Source organism: Hydractinia symbiolongicarpus, chromosome 10 (assembly GCF_029227915.1).
Source record: "Hydractinia symbiolongicarpus strain clone_291-10 chromosome 10, HSymV2.1, whole genome shotgun sequence".
In the NCBI taxonomy this organism is placed as follows: domain Eukaryota; kingdom Metazoa; phylum Cnidaria; class Hydrozoa; order Anthoathecata; family Hydractiniidae; genus Hydractinia; species Hydractinia symbiolongicarpus.
The window spans coordinates 12742810-12760760 of NC_079884.1; the positions used below are offsets into that span (position 1 = coordinate 12742810).

Genomic DNA, 17951 nt, shown 5'->3' on the forward strand with positions numbered 1-17951 from the left:
CTTAATCTCAATGCCTAAGGCGTTAAGATAAATGCGGGTTTTTACTTAACGAAATTTGTCGAATCGATCCTATTTTTTAATCGATCGACGTCGACCAGTTCGACGCTTCTTAAGGATGAAACAGACTTTGGAGTGGTTTCCTTAAAAACACTTTAGATTCTTGGATTGAGGTTTTCAATTTCCCAACTTCTCTAAAGGTAAGGTTTTTCGAAAAAGGTTTAAGCTTAACATTTTAGCTGCTAAAATATTATTTTAAAATGTAATACACCTTTCCCGAGACCATGAGTCATACTTTTTTAAACTCGTAAAATATGAATACCATATTTGAATTCAGCATAGTTTGTTTAATTTATGTGTAAAAGTTTAACTTGATACGCCAACAGAAAGTGCTATTTTGAGAAGATATATATCACACATAAAGTCTTCTTAATGCTCAAGTTACCATGTCCCGCCTCGTTTTCAAAAAGAGGGTGGACATGCCACAAATCTTTAAATTAGAATACCAGGTTGTTTACTTGCTGCAATGTTTCGAAATTTTCTTTGGTTATGACATTTTTGATAAGGAATTCAAATCTGTTGTCCGTTTTTCATAAAACTCAACAGAAAAAGTTGCGGCACATCAAAAGAATAAGTCTCGGGAAAGGTGTATTTAAGCACCTTTTTATTTTTCTATGGCTAAACTACATTTCCTGTCTACAATGGGTCTATGGGGTGAAATAAAAAGAAGCTGTTACTAGGACTAGCAATGCAATGGTATGAACTTAAACCCATGATAGAGCAGTTGAAATTTTTAAAACACAAGGCATGGAACTAAAATGCGTTTTTGTTGTTTTCTTTTATCCAACGATCCAAGCAGTCATATATGATTCGTACTGCAAATTTAATCCAACGGCGGTACAATGCCAGGCGTTGTTTAATATGGACACTCTGCCAAGTACCACGACTTGTGATCCACGAAGAGGTGATTGTAAAATGAATGATATTTTGTACTACCTGGTCTCAGACTGTCATTTGGAGATAGAAGATCAAGTTGGCCTTAGAACAGACTTTGAGAATACTCGCTATCCATTTTATATATTCCACTCGTATTCTAGGTAAGATCGCTTGTAATGGTTATCTTCACAGGTTTGAAAGCAATGAGTTTCGGGTTTCGCTAAAAGTATTTTTTTTCTTAAAATAAAAAATATATCTGAATTTTTGATGAGGAAGATTAGACGCGAGTCGGGTTTTATATTTCTTGGCTGTTATTTGTCATTAAAAATAAAAGCTGATCTTTCCACCCAATTCCATTCCCGCGAACTGCAGGACTATCTTGTGTCATTGAAGGAGAAAGATGCCAAAATTACAATTCCGATTTTTAGGTGTCTTAAATATTTGGGATGATCAAAACACGAAAGTAAATAAGGTCATAAATTTTTGTTTATTATAGTTTTGTCTGTAGAAATTGAGAACAGCAACTGTGCTCTTTAGATGTTTTCCAGCTATTCATAAGTACGTCAACGTTTACACGACAAGAGTTGTCGGAGTCACTGCAGGCCGTACCGTTTGCGTACCGAATGTGTATCGCAGTTTTATCAGGTGTGGTGATAATGGTACCCGGTGTGTGTGTGACACTGGTCAAGAGAGGGGGAGTTTGTACAGCATGGATAACCATAATTGCAGGTAACAAATTTTGTTAATATATAACGTTTCAAGCGTGCTATTGCGATTTTGATTGGTTGTCCTAAGTAATTATTCCTTTGTTTTCCCTGATACAGTAAAAATATACCATTTTTTAGCTAATAAAAACAAAAAAAGTTATCAATTAATGTTTTGGAATAAAAACAAGTGTGTTTCTTCAACCTCATCTCCAGGGCTTTTAAGGTTTTTGTATTGGAACGAAACCTGGAAAACCTTTTTTAGCTAGCGTTCTAATATAAAACCTAAAAAGCCCTGGGGATGAGGTTGATGTTACTTTGCACGTGTTAATTTTTTGCCTGTTTTACGTTTCGTGTATGGGAGAAGAATTTTCAAGCTCTACGATGGTGTATTCTTTTTTGTTCAAAATGGCAGCCGAATCGCTACCTCAAAGATTTATTTACAAAAGTGGTTTTTCTAGTTTATAGTGTGCGTACCAAGTTGGCCATTTGGCATGCACCAGGCTGGCAATATAACACGTTTTTCTTCGTATTTGGAACACATAAAAGGGAAAAGTAATGTTATAGTAGATATGATGTGTATACAAATACACATAGAGTAAAATAGCTACTAACAGTAAATTTAGCGCGTTTTCAGATGTTGCCAAAATGCAGGTGAATCTGTTAAGGATTTGGCTAAACATTGTTAACGTGTCGTGCAACAAAATTCTTTTTTAATATCGTTCTAAAGTAGGCGAATATGGTGATGACAGGTAGTGGGATTTGGTTTGGTCTGAAAAAAGTCGCTGTTCTATTTAGATGACTTTCATGTTTTGATATTTCATATTTTAGCATATGATTCATAATTTGTGCGTACCCACAATGAAAAGCTAATTTTTTTAGATATTTCAGATGTTTTTTGTCTTTTGTTTCCCTGCCTTCCTCTTTTTAATAAGCAACACAAATATTTGGCCGAGGCTTAATATTGCTTAAGTTGTTGTATTGATGTTCAAAATTGTTTTTTTTTTTTGATGATACCTTATGTTGCTACAAATTGTTGCTTTAAAAAAGCTTCATTTAATTTGTACCCCGGGACATGTTTCACAGCGTTCAGAAGTTGAGTGTTATAAAAATCATCAGGTGATTTTGTACAAGGAAGAAATTTCGTGGGTTTCTTAACTTTTATTTGCTCTTTAAAGGTGTCAATATTTTGTTGACTATTGCACCGTACCAAATATCTGCGGTGGAAAAGGAAGCTGTATGACGAAAGGTGCAGTAACATGTGCAGGAGGAAGTATCAACCAATGCGTGGCAAACCCAACGCTTTGTGAGAGTGACGACGCCTTTTGCGTAGAATTAGAAGACAAGGATAGCTCTTGGAAGTCTGGAGAAGAAGTTGTTGGGGATGGGTTTTCATGTATTAAGAAAAAGGTTTTTAAACAATTACAGATACTGGCACCCTTTTGTGATTTTAATCGAACAGACCACGTGTTAACGGGGAGCGGCTTCCGTCGCCCTGGAAACAATCTGGATTATTGCTGTTATCGGCATTTGGTATGTGTGCGAAGAAAGGACGGGATTGGTGGATATTTGTTCAAGAATCGACCGTGTTACTGCAATCTCGAATTTCTAAAGTGTTTAAAAAGGGAGAGAAGGAATGTAAAGCTAGTAACATATGCAGACAGTTTGATACAAGTTATCAAACATATTAGAGTTTGTTCTATCGACGACACAGGAAAGTGTAATCCGTTAAACCCGTTAACATGTGAAAAGGGAGATTTAATATCCCCTTCGCTTGCGCATTGCAAGGTAAATTGCAAAACAGGACCACTGTTACCGATTGAGAAAAGAGCATGTCGAATTCGAAAGTGTACTCCACCGAACAATTTAAAGCATAGTCGAGTGATAGATGTTCCATACTACAAAGAAAGTTCTAGATGCGACGCAGTCCAAGGACTCACAGTTACTTGCGGTATGAAACATACACGCTGTGTGTGTGATGGTTTACCCACTGACACAAAATTCACGGACAGATGCAGGTGTCAATATTGGCCTGAAATTTAAAAAATCCACATCGTCTGTTTTTAACTAGAACATGTTGATTTTTTAGTTTGAGGGCTAACGTTGGACTACTTCAAATTAAATTGTTGTTTACTGCTCCAGTTGGAGTATTAGTAAAATGGATGCCTCGTTTTTTGTTTAGTCATTAATCAACTTAATTAACATTAACTTTTTCGTATATTTTTATTATTATTATTATCATGTATTTGTTTCCATTATTTACAAATGGTTCTTCTCCATAAAAAAAAAAAAAAAAAAAGTTATTTGCATAAGTTATGATAAATTTATACATATAATACAATTAATAAAATACTATAAAATCCTACACTTAAGATAAGTCAAGACACATGGTAATTAGAACAGAACGCTGAGAAAAGGCTGAAAACAGGGAGACAAAAAATTGGAACGTGGAAAAAGTAGAAGACAAAAGTGCATAAGTTCGCCAATTAAATTGTAGCTTAAATAAATTGAATAAAATAGACATAAGTAGGCACATGGTGCTAAGTAAATTGGGGTAGTAGACACCAGGACGCTAAACCACAAAAGATATATGTAAAATATGATGAAAATTATTCACTTGCTAAAAGTTAATTTGTTGAAATCGATTGAAGAGTTGAAGTACCATTCAACTGATCTCAGCAAGTCGTTAAAGATGAAAATAAAATAGTTATACGTAAGAAAAAGTATCACAATGACAGAAGCCTCGCTAGACCTTTGTCTTTGAAATACTCTTTCGCATCTGTTTTAAACCTGTAAAAATTTTCACAAACTCTTATTTTACGTGGTAGGTCATTATATATGTTAGCTTGTTCAGAAAACGTTTTTGCTTCACCATGTTGTAATGTCATTTCATTACCCAAACGTGGATTAAATGTGTTCATATGTAATGGAAGATAGTCTGGCCATGTATCAGTGTGTAAAGCTTTATGTACCAGTTTAACAGTCGCGAAATCAATGTTTTCTCTAACTGGCAACCACCCAAGATCGATAACGTCTGTTGTTTTCACATATCTTCCAAGAACATAAGATGCTGCTGTGTTCTGCACTCTCTGAAGTCTATTTAATAGGTACTTTGGTAATTGGCCAAATACTACATTACTATAATTAAGTTTGGATAGAATGAGTGTTTCAGCGAGGTTCTTTCTCACATGATACGGAGTAAATCGTTTCCATTGTTTAAGTGCTCGAATTACTGCATAGGAAGATTGTGTAACTTTGGTAATATGATTTTTCCAATTCAGATTTTCGTCAAAATGTATTCCCAGTATTTTTGAGATTGAGTTACGTTCGATTGAGCAACCATTGTAAATAATGTTACAGTCGTTGGTTGTTTCAAGATGATGATAGGAACTCATTTTGTTTGTTGAGAATAACATTTGTTTCGTTTTGCCATCATTAAATAGAAGGTTCTGATTGGTTGACCAACCAGATAAACTATTCAGATCGTCCTCAAGTGTTTTTGCACATGTTTTCAAATTTTTCATTTTGCAGTGTTGGTATAATACAGTGTCATCAGCATACTGTGTTGTGTTAGATGACACATTCTGAGACAGATCCATGACATACAAGTTAAATAATACTGGGCCCAGAATGCTTCCTTGAGGTACCCCAAAATGGATAGGTTGCGTGTTTGATGTTTTATCATCCACTTGAACAAACTGCTTTCGTTCGGAAAGATAGTCATGGATTATCAATAAGCTTTCTTTTGTGAAATTCATTTGGTGTAACTTGAGAAGTAAAGTTTCATAATGTACAGTGTCAAATGCTTTCGAGTAGTCAATTAAAACAGCCAGGGTTACCTCGCTTTTATTCATAGCTTTTTGAATATCATCTCTTAGTTTCAATAATATCGTTGTTGTCGAGTGTCCCTTCCGGTAACCCGATTGTGTTTCATTCATTAAAGACTGTTTATCTATATAGTCACAAAGCTGTTGTAATATGACACGTTCGTATACCTTAGACAAAACTGGTAACACGGAAATTGGTCTATAATCTGCAATTTGAGTAGGGTTTTCGATTTTTGGAACAGGACAAATTCTCGCCACTTTCCACGCACCTGGAAAAACTGTTTTATCAATACTTGTGTTAATTATATGTACAAGTGGCGAAGTGACGAAATCAACAACTGGTTTCAGATATTTTACTGGAATACTATCAAAACCAGTAGAGCAATCATTCTTTAAACTCAGTAAAATATTTCTAACTTCGTTGTAATTAGTGTGTTGTATTTTGAAAGAGTTTTCACTGTTATTGATTGGTAGGTTTTCTATGAATTCGGCATTAACGGTGTTAATGTTTTCTTTGTTGGTCAGTTCACTCGCCAAAGTACAAAAGTACTGGTTGATATCAGTTGGGCTGTGTCTAATTCGTTTGTGTTGTTGTTTAAGAATTTGATTAACTGTCCTCCACACTTCCTTTGGTTGCTTTAAAGAAAGTGCTTTTCTTAGAAACGTCTGTCTTGTTTCTTTGATGGTTCGTTTCAACTTTGACTTTGATTCATTGTAGCTTTCTCGATCGCTTACTAGTTGACTCAATTTGGATTTCATTCGTAATATCTCTGTGTGATTTTGTAACGAGCTTATTTTCGGGTCATTCATCCAAGGTGATGGAGGACGCATCAATTTAATTTTTCTAAGCGGGGCATGATCATTGATACAGTCACACACTAGCTTATTCAAAACACTTATCTGGTCAGCAGGATCATCAAAACTGAAGACAAGATTCAATGGGAGATTTCGAAAGTCTGCTTTGTACTTATCAAGATTGAAAGCCTTCTCGTTCCTCTGCCATTTATATCTGGTTTCGTACCGCTGCTTTTTGATGTTCAAGATAACGTACGGCATGTCATGATCACTTATTTCATGGGTATATATAACATCTTGATGAATCAATTTTTGTGGTATATTACAGCTTATGTGATCAATTAGTGTTTTCGATTTTCTTGTTGGCTCAGTAATCAGTTGTTGTAGCGAGTGTAGTCCGAGCGATAGTCCAAATTTTTAAGCTTCATCATTTCCATTTTTTTAAACTAGGGTGCCACGAGGGGATTTTTCAGGCGAAAACTGTGGAGACTTTCCAGCCTAACAACTAAACAAGAATTCGATTGATGGAAGTGTTGTCCAGCTTACCAGTTTTCCTAATGAGTATAGGCTCTTGGTTGGTTGTTCCGAGGGAAATTTCAGATATTCCTGACTTTTCTGGCGTTTTGAAAGTAACTAAAGGCCGGTTTCCGCTGAAGATATTTTTTGCACTATTTAGGCATAATATGAACAAAATTTTCCCGGTTTTCTCATTTTGGGGTTATTTTCATGGCTGTGGTAAAAGTCGAAAATAAAAAAATAAAAATATTTCATCGATCGGACTTGAACTCGTGCGTTCTACGGAACCACTGTTTCCATTTTGGGTTACACTATTGTACAGTGTAGGCAGGATGTGGGTACTCACTCCCAGGCGAATCCGGATTATCGAAACGAACAGTTATTTAGTTTATGAAAAGTAGTGTTAGTCATAGAACACTAATTTGCACGTTTTCTCAAATTGCAGCGCTTATGACATATTTAGGTTTTTATTGCATAACAACGGTTATAGCAACCATTTTCGCATTTCTAGACAGCTTCCTTGCCCCTCCGTCGATGTTTAATTCTTTGCAATAGCTAGATGATACTTTAGAGCCTCCTAGGACAATATATGACAGTTCTTAATATTAAATGTGGTGTTCCACACGCAGTCAGAAAGTTGTCTTAACCAAGCACCCTCGAACTCGTCATCAACTAGACTTAAGACAATTTCTTAGGTATTTGGTGCTTTACAGGTCAAAATAGTGCTGCCGTACATAGTATCATCATACTTTCTGAGTTACAAAATTTAGTCTTTTCCAGATAACCGATTTGGTCGCCATATAAAAGCTGCAGACACAGGTGTGAACTTACAAAAAAGGAGAATTCTAAAGTTCATCCAAAATAAATAAAAAATATGAAAAATATTAATATAAAGTTTAATTTCTGTCTAGCTACCTTCAGCCAGGCATTTAGAATTACATAACCATTTGAAGATTATGTAGTCAACCAACGAAGTGTTATATTTAGGTGGGCAAATCATTTACCAATTTCCAAATTTTCCCTAGTTGCAAGTTTTGCAAAAACAGACCCTAAATAACACGATTGTATATTTATACATGTGGAAAACAATCAAGAGCAATGTGCAAGCAGTTTATCTGCGCTGCGTATGAGAGAAATAAAAACGAACTCGCTTTGGTTCATTGAGACAAATCTTATTAAATATTACACTCAAAAAAACTGTACATTTAAAGGTCACGTGACGAGGCTCATCCAGGGCCATGTTTGTATCACCGTCACAACAGCATCTATATACCCAAATTTATCGATGCTATGCATGCGTAAAATAAATTAATACACAACTTTTTTTAATTTTTTCAAAAATCCCTAAATTAGTAAATAAATATATACCTAGGCGAAAAAATCGCGAAATTAAAACCGCAATGACTGTTTCAAAAAATTTTCGTGATATTAAATTTGGCGTGGATAAAACTATTCCCGAGGCCAAAAATCGCAAATTGCAGTTTTTTTTTTTGAGAAAAGTCCTTCTTTAAAAGTAGCTAAAAATATCTATCATAAACTCATACATACATTCGTTAAAAAAGCTCACTTCCGGTGAGCATATTTACAATATTTGCAACAGCTTGGTTAAATTCAAGCCATTAAACCTGAATATCAATTCTTTAACTATTCTTAACATCTTTTTGAATGTTTAGGTCTCCCAAACTAAAATAAACAAGACTTGGTTATTCAGACAAATATATTGCGTACAGAAAGAGAAGTACACAAAAATTAAGTTTGCTCAAGCATTCAACATTTATTTTACCTCCTCCTCTCTTTTTTGCTCACGTTAAGATTTTACAGGATTATTACTACCGACTACTTGCCGTCAATACACAATATGGCATCACACAGCAGTTAAGTAAAAAAAAAGCCCCAAGTTGCATGTCCCCAAGTGCACTACCGCAAAGGACAATAAGGGGTGTCGAGGGATCCTGATTTTGCGGTATATGGCATTCAGCACAAATATCCTAGGTATACATTTTAAAAAAATGCAAATTAATTTCACTCACTCATCTGAGATCACTCCAGACACTTTAATGCTTCTTTGAAAATCTACAAAATCGGGGTGGGAATTTTCACTTCCCCAGGTATAGAGACGTTTATTTACTTTCTTCATGGTGTTCACAACATGGCGAAATTCTTCGTCTTTGCCAACCAACGGATTGCTGTAGATAGATATACCCTAAACAATAACAAAATATGTAAATACATAGAAGAAAAAGTCGCCTCCTGTGCATACGAAAACATCGAATTGGGAAAATGTTTAACCAAGTAATTGAAAAGCTGTAACCGGAGCAATAACATTACAAATATTTTCCTACCATGAAGTTGTGGGCCATAGCAAAATTAACAGCAATCATTCTTGTTCTGTTTCGAATATCCATGTACTGATAGCTGTCATTTTCACCACTGGTGATGAAAACAACTGGATATTTTGTTTGTTTGTACGCCAACCTAAAACAGACAACTTCTCGTGTATGGGAAACAATGCCATCCAAGTCATGAAAGTAGACACTCAAACTGAACATAATTTAATCCTACATTAGACATATATCAGCATCGAACGAACAGAACATGATGGGTCGCTCTTCTGTCATCACAACATTGAGAACAGCATCCACAATCACATTTCTGTCAAAATAATGATCCAGCTCCCACTTTCCTGTCTACAAAAACAACATTATGCATCCAAAACGATACTAATATGTATTGTTGAAACATAAAGAGCTGGTTTATAAAAAAACGAATTGAAAGCAACAGAGTGCTTTTTTTTTTATTTTTAATATGCATTCGAAGATGTGAATATGTTACGCTTAGTGCGCACCACATGACAGAATGAATTTTTGCATCCATTTTGCTGCTATTTTTGTTTATTTTTGCCAACTGCGTCTCAAAAAAATATTTGCAGGACTTGTTTTTTAAAAATTCGGGCAACCTTGCGAAATTGAGTCCCGGAAATCATAAAATTAAAGGCTGTTTTCCACTTCAAGGAAATTTTGAGCATGCTTCTGAGCATGCTTACTTACAAAGGTTTACAAGACGTGAATGGAAAATAGCCTTTAGTTCAACATTAAAAACTTTAAGGGAAGGAATCTCCGCGTTTTTTGGCCCTTTTTCGCCAAGGTTTTTGCCTTTGTAAAATTTAAAACAGCAAAACGCAAAAGTTTTTTTTTACGCGAAAATTATTTTATTTTAAAGAAAATTTAAACCAGTTTTTTTTTTGATACGCGAAAGTTTATATATATATATATATATGATTTATAAATATGATTTCATTAAATTTATTCATTTACCTGTAGATCTTGATAAGGATACTTCACCTCGATCATAAATCCAAGAGAAAGGGGCAGTTCTTTCAGAACCTGAAAATATACATAAAAATATAAAAACAAAATAAAAATACGACAAAAGGTTTTATAAACAGTATCGGATTACCTCTGTTTACTTGCTTCGTTCAATTTATGAAGTTTTTCACAAAACTTTGACGTGTGTGGCGAGACACACGAGAATGAAATATAAAACATAAGTAACGTAGCCTATTTTAATAGGTGTGACCCACTATTACAGCTGTGAATCGCAGGAGCAGTATAACCAAGAAACTCAATTTTAACTTAAATTTTGCAAGCTAAAAAAAAGAAAAAAAAAGCTCTTTATAAAAAAGTTGCAAAGCAAATGTCAAACATGGCGAGATTTCTTTCCTTTATTAAATCATTCATTTATCCATCCATTCAATCAATCGTTTTCTGCACTATCGGCAGATTTACAGAGTTAATTTTGTGTTAACATCAATGTCCTTTACGTTTTTAAAGACCTCTTTTTTGGTTTAAAAAAAAAAGCATGTTTGGTACCATTGGGTAGTCCAATTCATTATTTTTCTAAAAAATGGGGAGCACTTTTTATAACAAGCTAGTTCAGGCTGTGGGCTGTTTTTGTTCGAATTTCTACGTGATCCGTCGTCGTCTAACGGGATAAAAAGTATTGACTTATAGAACAAGGTTAAAATAAAGCACAAAGCTGAAATAATTACTATAAGTATCAAATAAAAAAAACTTATTCAATTCTCGTCCAACTTACATCAGCCAGTGTGGGAAACAAATCAGCATACTGGCCACTGTAACATGAACCTAAATCAAATGTTAAATGTTAAAATAATGACAGTATTTTATGTCAAGCTGTACTGTCTTAGACGAAGATATGCAGTGTTTGACATGCTGTTTCAACAGAAAAATAAAGCTGAATTTTCATTGTAACAAATTTCAGATTGTGGACATAAAAGCAAAATTTACGAAAAAAATTAAATTAGAAGAACAACCAATCAAATTTCCGTATTATATTTTTGTTTTGGCAAAAAAATTGTTGGAATAAAAATCCAGCCTAGCTATGTACTCTACCTGCTCCATGACGTGCAAAATCCATCTAAAAGGACAAAAGTAATATATAATACGAGAAAAAAAATAATCGTTCACAATACAGCAAAAATCGGCAAAAAGTTTTTTGGCTATCTGATCTCACTGCAACTTTTCTTTTCTTACCTACAGAAGGAACTGAGAAAAAATATGACATAACAAACACACCTTTAATTTTTGCAATTCTGAAACAGTGAGATTTTTCACATCTATTTGACCAGCATCACTACTTCCGCTATGCTAAAAAGAGACGTAAGTTGCAAGTCATTTACGGTAACAGACGTTAGTTGCAAGTCATTTACGGTAACAGACGTGTGATGCTGTTAATCGTGTGAGGTGTTCGTTATCGTAAAAAACGTAAGTGAGATAGTCGTAATCGTAACAGACGTAAGTAAGATGCTCGTTATCGTAAAAAACGTAAATGAGATGCTTGTTATCGTAACAGAAGTAAGAAGTTCGTATTGTAAAAGACGTAATAAATCGTAACAGACCAAAAGTGTAAGTGCAGTAACAAAGCTCACGTACATTCAACATGTACATTCATTTTATGTTACAACAACCACTCGTATTAAGTCAAAAAACGTTGGCTGTTTTCATTTTCTACAAGCATACGTCTTTTAAAAAATGAGGAAGAAAATATGTACCTGTTCTGAAAAAATTGAAGCGTGGAAATCATGAAAAACCACCGGTATACGATCTTCCGTCATTTGAATATCAAATTCCACAAATGCAGCACCCTGAAAAATAAATATACATTTTACAAAGTAAACAAGTCAAAAAATGAGATTGCAATGACAAAGCTTGGATGGGTGACAATCCTTGGATGGGTGGAAATGCTTGGATGGGTGGCAATGCTTGGATGGGTGGCAATGCTTGGATGGGTGGCAATGCTTGGATGGGTGGTAATTTATTTAACGTATCGTATCGTAAACGTATCTTAGGCGAATTAAGTTTGACGTGGAAAAACATTTGACGAATAACACAAAAATCCACGTTAAATTTAGAAAACTTTTTTTGATTCGCCAAATTTAATTCACAAAGAACAAGGGTGGTATCACCCTACATTACAAAAGAATAACATGCAAAACTAAGATGACTAAAAAAAATAAAAAATGTGGAAGTTACATTTTTATGTGCAGCTTCAAATGATTTCACTGTATTCTCCAAAACTGGATTATCCCTAAAAAAATAAGACTTTATAGCAATTTACACTTAAGTTCATTATTTCAGACCTAAAAATCCTGCTCTCATCGAAACAACGTGTATAGTAGAAGTGTACTAAATAAGAGTAAGTTAATCTGGTCACATTTCGTATGAACTAGTGGGTGGCAGTGAAAAAATCCACGGAATCGCAGGTCCTTTTTTATTGCATTGCGTGCGTAACCCGCCTGTATTTTATATATCGTATTTCGTGTCTCCATAACTGACAGACAGGCAACGGCTAATATTAAAGAAACTAGTCTTTTTCCGTGGAAAAATCAACGGGTTCGCCCGTCCTTTATATTTACCCGTCGAAACAAAGTGGATAAAAATATATCGCATTTGATATTCGTGTTTCCGTAACATCATTTTCTAACTCAGTGGGGGGTCCGTGCAGAGACAAACAGACGACGGCTATTATTATAGAGACTAGTCGTTGCCTGTGGAAAAATCCACGGGTTCGCCCGTCCTTTATATTTACCCGTCGCAACAAAGCGGATAAAATATATCGCATTTGATATTCGTGTTTCCGTAGCACGATTTTTTTCCGCGCAGACACAGACAAAATACGGCTATTATAATAGAGATAACTTACCGAGTTAAAGTTTTACCACAACCTCTGTGTCCTATGTACAAGAATGTATCATCAGTCTCGAACTGCTTAGGTCCAGTTGATAATGGTTCATTTTGCCATGGCGTTATAACGACATAATGAACTAAAACGAAAAACATATCTTGTGTAATGATATATATATGAGCTCTGTACGTTGAATTGAGTACTGAAATAGTTTTACTTTAAATATATACTACTTATTGGAAAGTATCACTTGTCCTCACGTATTTTGTAAGTGTTAACACATTCGTTAACACATTCGATAAGCTGACTGTAAATGCCAGTATTCTTGACTGTAATATTAAAAGCAAGACTACGTCTGTATAAGGCAATGTGGGACAACCAGCTAGCATAAACTATCATTGGTGGTATGTATCGTGTTAAATAAAGTTCACACTTCAGTTTTAACCCTATTTGGTATGGGGGGGCATAAATTTTCAAAGTCCCATTATTCTGTAATTACTGGATGAATTTCCTTGAAATTTTAGGACTTTTTCTAACTTTTATAGGTCTTTCGGACAATCAAATTTTTTTTTACAAAAATTGTCCTGTCAATATCAATTTGTCCTTTATTGAAAGGTGGTCATATCAACTTTTGCTGTAGTGCTAAAAATAAATGTTTTATAAACTAACCAATTGTTTGAATATGTGATTATGCATGTGATACTGACATAAAGTCATCATACAATATTGACATACACACTGTGTAATTTGCAGACCGGAATATTGGTAATTTACAGACCGGAATATTTCTATTCTCCTATTTTTTATATATATCGTCATATGGTGACGTCATAGGTCATTTTGTCACATGTCAATCCAATTTGCCTTGTTTGAGTACTTACTGACATGAATGCGCATTGATATACCAAGTTTTATTCCATGAAAAGGTTCTCTAATATCGATTTCCATTTTCTCCCTAGAGAAATTCTTTGGTAACACCTGTAAATTTTCTAATAATGACTTACATTCTTATATTAGGTTTTTTAATGACTAGTACTGCAAATATTTTTAAAAAAGATAAAAAAACGATAATTTCCAAAAAAGACATATTTTAACCAACCATTGTCTCATTATGACGTCATCACTTCCTGTGATGACATGTCAACCAAAATATTTTGTCATTAATGAAGTCAAAACATATTGATGCTTCTTTGTGCCAAGTTTCGTCACTCAAAACCAAACAGATACAAAAGTTACAGCCCGCGGGCACTTTATGGCCCTCCCCCCACACTTACAAGGGTCAAAAAAGCCCATACCAAATAGGGTTAAGAGAAATAAGATCTCTGTCCTTCTATTTAACTCAAATTGTAGTTATCATTATATTCACATATTAACTAAAAGTAACATTTCGTGGATCTGTTAAGTAACCCCGTCTAAAATTTATACAAGAATTTTTTTTTTACAATCACCTATTAGGTCAGCCACCAATTTATTGCTCTCATGATTCGTAACGACTGTTCGTAACAATCCGCTGCTTTCGACAAACTGATTTGGTGTGATAAAAGCATGTCCAATACATTTGCCATGGAAAAACATTTCAAGTTCCGGAAACTGCAAACAAAAGAACATGCCACCAACAGGTTAAGTACAACATCCCATGCCAGGTATTTTATCAAGCACTCTTTAATTACACTTAAGGCTATGTCCTTTTTACATGCAGGAAAAAAGGCTATAAATTTGCTGTGTGGTATTAATTAAAAATTCAATAAATTTACCCAAACCCACTATTTTCAAATGATATAAAAAAGAAAAAGTTGTGCTTGAAAAAATTCCTGTATATCACTTAACACAACTCAGGATAGATTTAGGCTTTATAACGTAAAAAATACGTGCACTGCTTGTGCCGCCATCTTTATTATCGTGTTTTCTTTCAAAACAACATGACAACTTATTTAAAGTAACTTTTTTCTTAGTGACGGGATGATAATGAAACAAACAACAACATTTTTAATGTGATAGGGCGAAACAATATTGCTTATTCAGTAATGTATTTCTTGCCATATTGTTATTTTTCAGCATGATGCGTTGTGTTTTTATATGTTGTGGTTGTTTGGTGGGGATGCCTAGCAGTACCTATCATAATGTACGACTTGCCAGTGTTTATATACATATACATATATGCACACATTTTCGTAAATTAAAATGCAGGACCGTTTCTGGGGTAAAATAGCTATTATTGAAATTCATACTTTTTTGAAAGCACAACAAGCGAAAGGCACAGAAATTAATTCTTTAGCCATATTTTTCTTTTTTTAAAAAAATATTTAACTAACTGTCTAAAAGTGTATTCCGTTTTTTAAATGAACTTAGTGGTCTGTTTATATTTTTAATCTACACATGAGTGTGCATGTACAGATTGCACGAAATTGCAGTTTTATTAAAGGCTGACACTACTCTCACTTGTTAAACTGACGGAAGTGCAACGGGAGATTGGGTCTTTAATCCTTAATCAAAGTAATGCTTTGTGTATTTGGAGCCTAAAAAGCCATTACCCCTAATTTTTCTTTTATTAGAAGTTGTCTAATAGTACTGAACAACAAAAAGAGATAGTATTTTCAATAAATAGTCTGAAAATGTTTGTTAAATGGAACAACACAGCATTTTCCACTGTTTCAACACCAAGGCCGTGATAGTTTGCCTTGGAGGATAATTATGATAATTGATAATGCTACGAAAAGCAACAACAACTGGGTGAAGAAACGCAGTTTCTTAAATTATACATTATAAGTTAGAAAAACCTGGGAACATGGAAATTCAAGTACCAAGACACTGGATGAGATAATCACATAAAGAAGAGAGGATAGCATGGATAGAAAAGTTGCAATTAACAGTTAAAAGTCTAGACTCTACAACACCCCCAGCTTCCCTTACCCATAAATGTTTTTGCTAAGTAGTAAATAATATGTTGAACAAATGACTAAAACAGCCCACTGGAGGATTTAGCCTTCCCTGCTCAACTTTTAAAATCAAGTTGTACCACCTAAGAATTCAGATCAGTGGAAGAGAGTTCTACAATCTATTAAAAGGGTACAACTGAGAAAGGTTAGGACTTTAACAAGTTGTTAAAATAAATAGAGTAGCAGTCCATTTAGAAGAAACAACTTTGAAGGGTGAATGTAACTTTTAAAGGAACTGCACTTACCACAGAACGCAAATCATTTGCAGTGAATTCATAAGTAACAAATTCCTCATCATGAAAAAAAATGCCTTCGGTAGGTTGATCTGTAACTGAATAAGCATCTTTACTGTACCGCTAAAAAAACAATAGGTAAATGGTAGAAAAAAATCTTTCCAGATATCATAACAATAGAGCACAGCTGAGGAAGTTCAATATGAAACTCACTTTTATAACATGACACCCAACATTGGATACCTATGGACAATAAAGAATATAAATAAAAACAGCAACTTTCTAATATCATGTAAATGATATATCCTTTTTAATTTAAATTTCAAATTTCTTTTAAAAACAAAGATGCAACTCAAAATTAAACACAGGACTCCAGACTTTCAAAATGTGAAACACAAGGACCGAAATTGAACATTGAAAAAACTGAAATTGAACTGTCTAAATTTTCTTTTTTCATTATTTATACATACTAGTCGGTCGCCCGTCCTTTCTACACCGCATTTCGTGCGTCTCGGTACTTGCGCAACTAAGCTACCATTTTGTGTGACAGACACACAAATGTATACGGGTATTATAATATAGATTAAATTATCAAAACAGATGAGTATCTTTATCCATTTGTTTTTAAACCTTTAATTAATATTATTTTTCACATTGTTATTTTGGAAGAAAAAATTTTTCGGCAGCCAATTTTTAATGATAAAGCTTGTTTCGATTGACAAAGTGTTAACCACAATTTCTTGTTTTGAAAGTTATTATCATCACCATTCTTACCTTAATAGATATGTCTTCAGCTCGGTACGCATTATTATACAATGTAACAGGATTCCCTTCACTGGAATGAAAATTAAGGTGAATAATCATTTTGCCCAACTAAAAAAAAAAAAACATACTGAGAGTTTCACCAAATTTATTAATTTGATAGTAATAGTATATATAGAACATGACAAATATGTATATTAAAACCTTATGATATAACGTAAGTGTGTGTGTGTTGCTTCACCACTATTCCATCTAGCAAGGTTTACACAAAACAAGTGCATAAAAGATGAGTTTGTTAAAACAAAAACACACACACAAAGGTGCATTGTTAACTTACACTCTGACTAAAAACATGTTGTTGAAATCGAAATTGTGTTTTTAAAATCAATTATAATTTATTAAGCATGGTGACAGTTTGTTTAACCGGATCCTAAATATGTTTGTTATCAAAGCAAGTCAATGTTTACTTTTATCAACACAAGTTAAAACAGATCAATCAAAACAATAATTTGCAACAATTCATGACATAACTTATGGCAAAACTGGAGCTTTTTCCAGAAAAAAAGTAACAGATATCAACGTTTTCAGCATTCATGTGGCTGCAGGGTGTGGCTGCAGGAAATTCTTGATAATTGACAATGGGGAAGAGGTGACAAAATTGAAAATATGAGAAATATGAGCTGTGCCACTTTATCCTGTCACTGGTTGTGGATAAAGAAATATACAATTTAAACACTCTAATTAACAATTCAAATTTAAATAACATAAATACAAAATACATTTTACATAAATAAAAAAAAAATCATGTAACTTGAAGATAAAAAAAACCCTGAATTGTGCATTTTCTTATTTTTAGCTATTTTAAGAAAGTAAAAATCAAAAATAAAAGAGAGAGAAAAGAGAAAGCACATGTTGCAATATTTTATCTTATTATCGAAAGTTCTTATACAGATAAAAAATACATTACAATGAAAAAAACGTCCATTTAATTGCAAATACGACAAAGAGCGATATATATAAACTTAATTTAACAAAAAAAAG

General features: G+C 33.9%; 2 protein-coding genes across 2 annotated transcripts; one reads left to right on the forward strand and one right to left on the reverse strand.

The window, feature by feature from the left end:
* Nucleotides 1–38: 38 nt before the first annotated feature.
* LOC130612667 (uncharacterized) lies at nucleotides 39–4201 on the forward strand. The gene is made up of 3 exons (XM_057434019.1): nucleotides 39–1094; nucleotides 1471–1662; nucleotides 2816–4201. Exons 1-3 carry the CDS (start codon nucleotides 805–807, stop codon nucleotides 3678–3680), a joined length of 1347 nt encoding a protein of 448 aa, XP_057290002.1. The 5' UTR covers nucleotides 39–804; the 3' UTR covers nucleotides 3681–4201.
* Nucleotides 4202–7926: 3725 nt separating this feature from the next.
* On the reverse strand, nucleotides 7927–17132 carry LOC130612668 (putative glycerophosphocholine phosphodiesterase GPCPD1 homolog 2). Its single transcript, XM_057434020.1, has 16 exons — nucleotides 17115–17132; nucleotides 16923–17021; nucleotides 16362–16391; nucleotides 16161–16271; nucleotides 14428–14569; nucleotides 12998–13118; nucleotides 12328–12382; nucleotides 11847–11939; nucleotides 11371–11442; nucleotides 11188–11212; nucleotides 10871–10920; nucleotides 10090–10158; nucleotides 9338–9462; nucleotides 9118–9250; nucleotides 8806–8978; nucleotides 7927–8458 (listed from the first exon to the last, which is right to left on the reverse strand). Exons 2-16 carry the CDS (start codon nucleotides 17010–17012, stop codon nucleotides 8416–8418), a joined length of 1332 nt encoding a protein of 443 aa, XP_057290003.1. The 5' UTR covers nucleotides 17013–17021; nucleotides 17115–17132; the 3' UTR covers nucleotides 7927–8415.
* Nucleotides 17133–17951: the final 819 nt, after the last annotated feature.

Bases quoted from the DNA above. Each gene is read 5' to 3' on its own strand.
- LOC130612667 (XM_057434019.1), top strand. From the start codon at position 805: ATGGAACTAAAATGCGTTTTTGTTGTTTTCTTTTATCCAACGATCCAA. The intron at 1,095-1,470 runs GTAAGATCGCTT...TGTGCTCTTTAG, and splicing joins ATATTCCACTCGTATTCTAG to ATGTTTTCCAGCTATTCATA. The intron at 1,663-2,815 runs GTAACAAATTTT...TGCTCTTTAAAG, and splicing joins ATGGATAACCATAATTGCAG to GTGTCAATATTTTGTTGACT.
- LOC130612668 (XM_057434020.1), bottom strand. From the start codon at position 17,012: ATGATTATTCACCTTAATTTTCATTCCAGTGAAGGGAATCCTGTTACA. The intron at 9,463-10,089 runs GTAAATGAATAA...TTGTTTTTGTAG, and splicing joins ATCCTTATCAAGATCTACAG to ACAGGAAAGTGGGAGCTGGA. The intron at 8,979-9,117 runs GTAGGAAAATAT...GTTATTGTTTAG, and splicing joins CTATGGCCCACAACTTCATG to GGTATATCTATCTACAGCAA.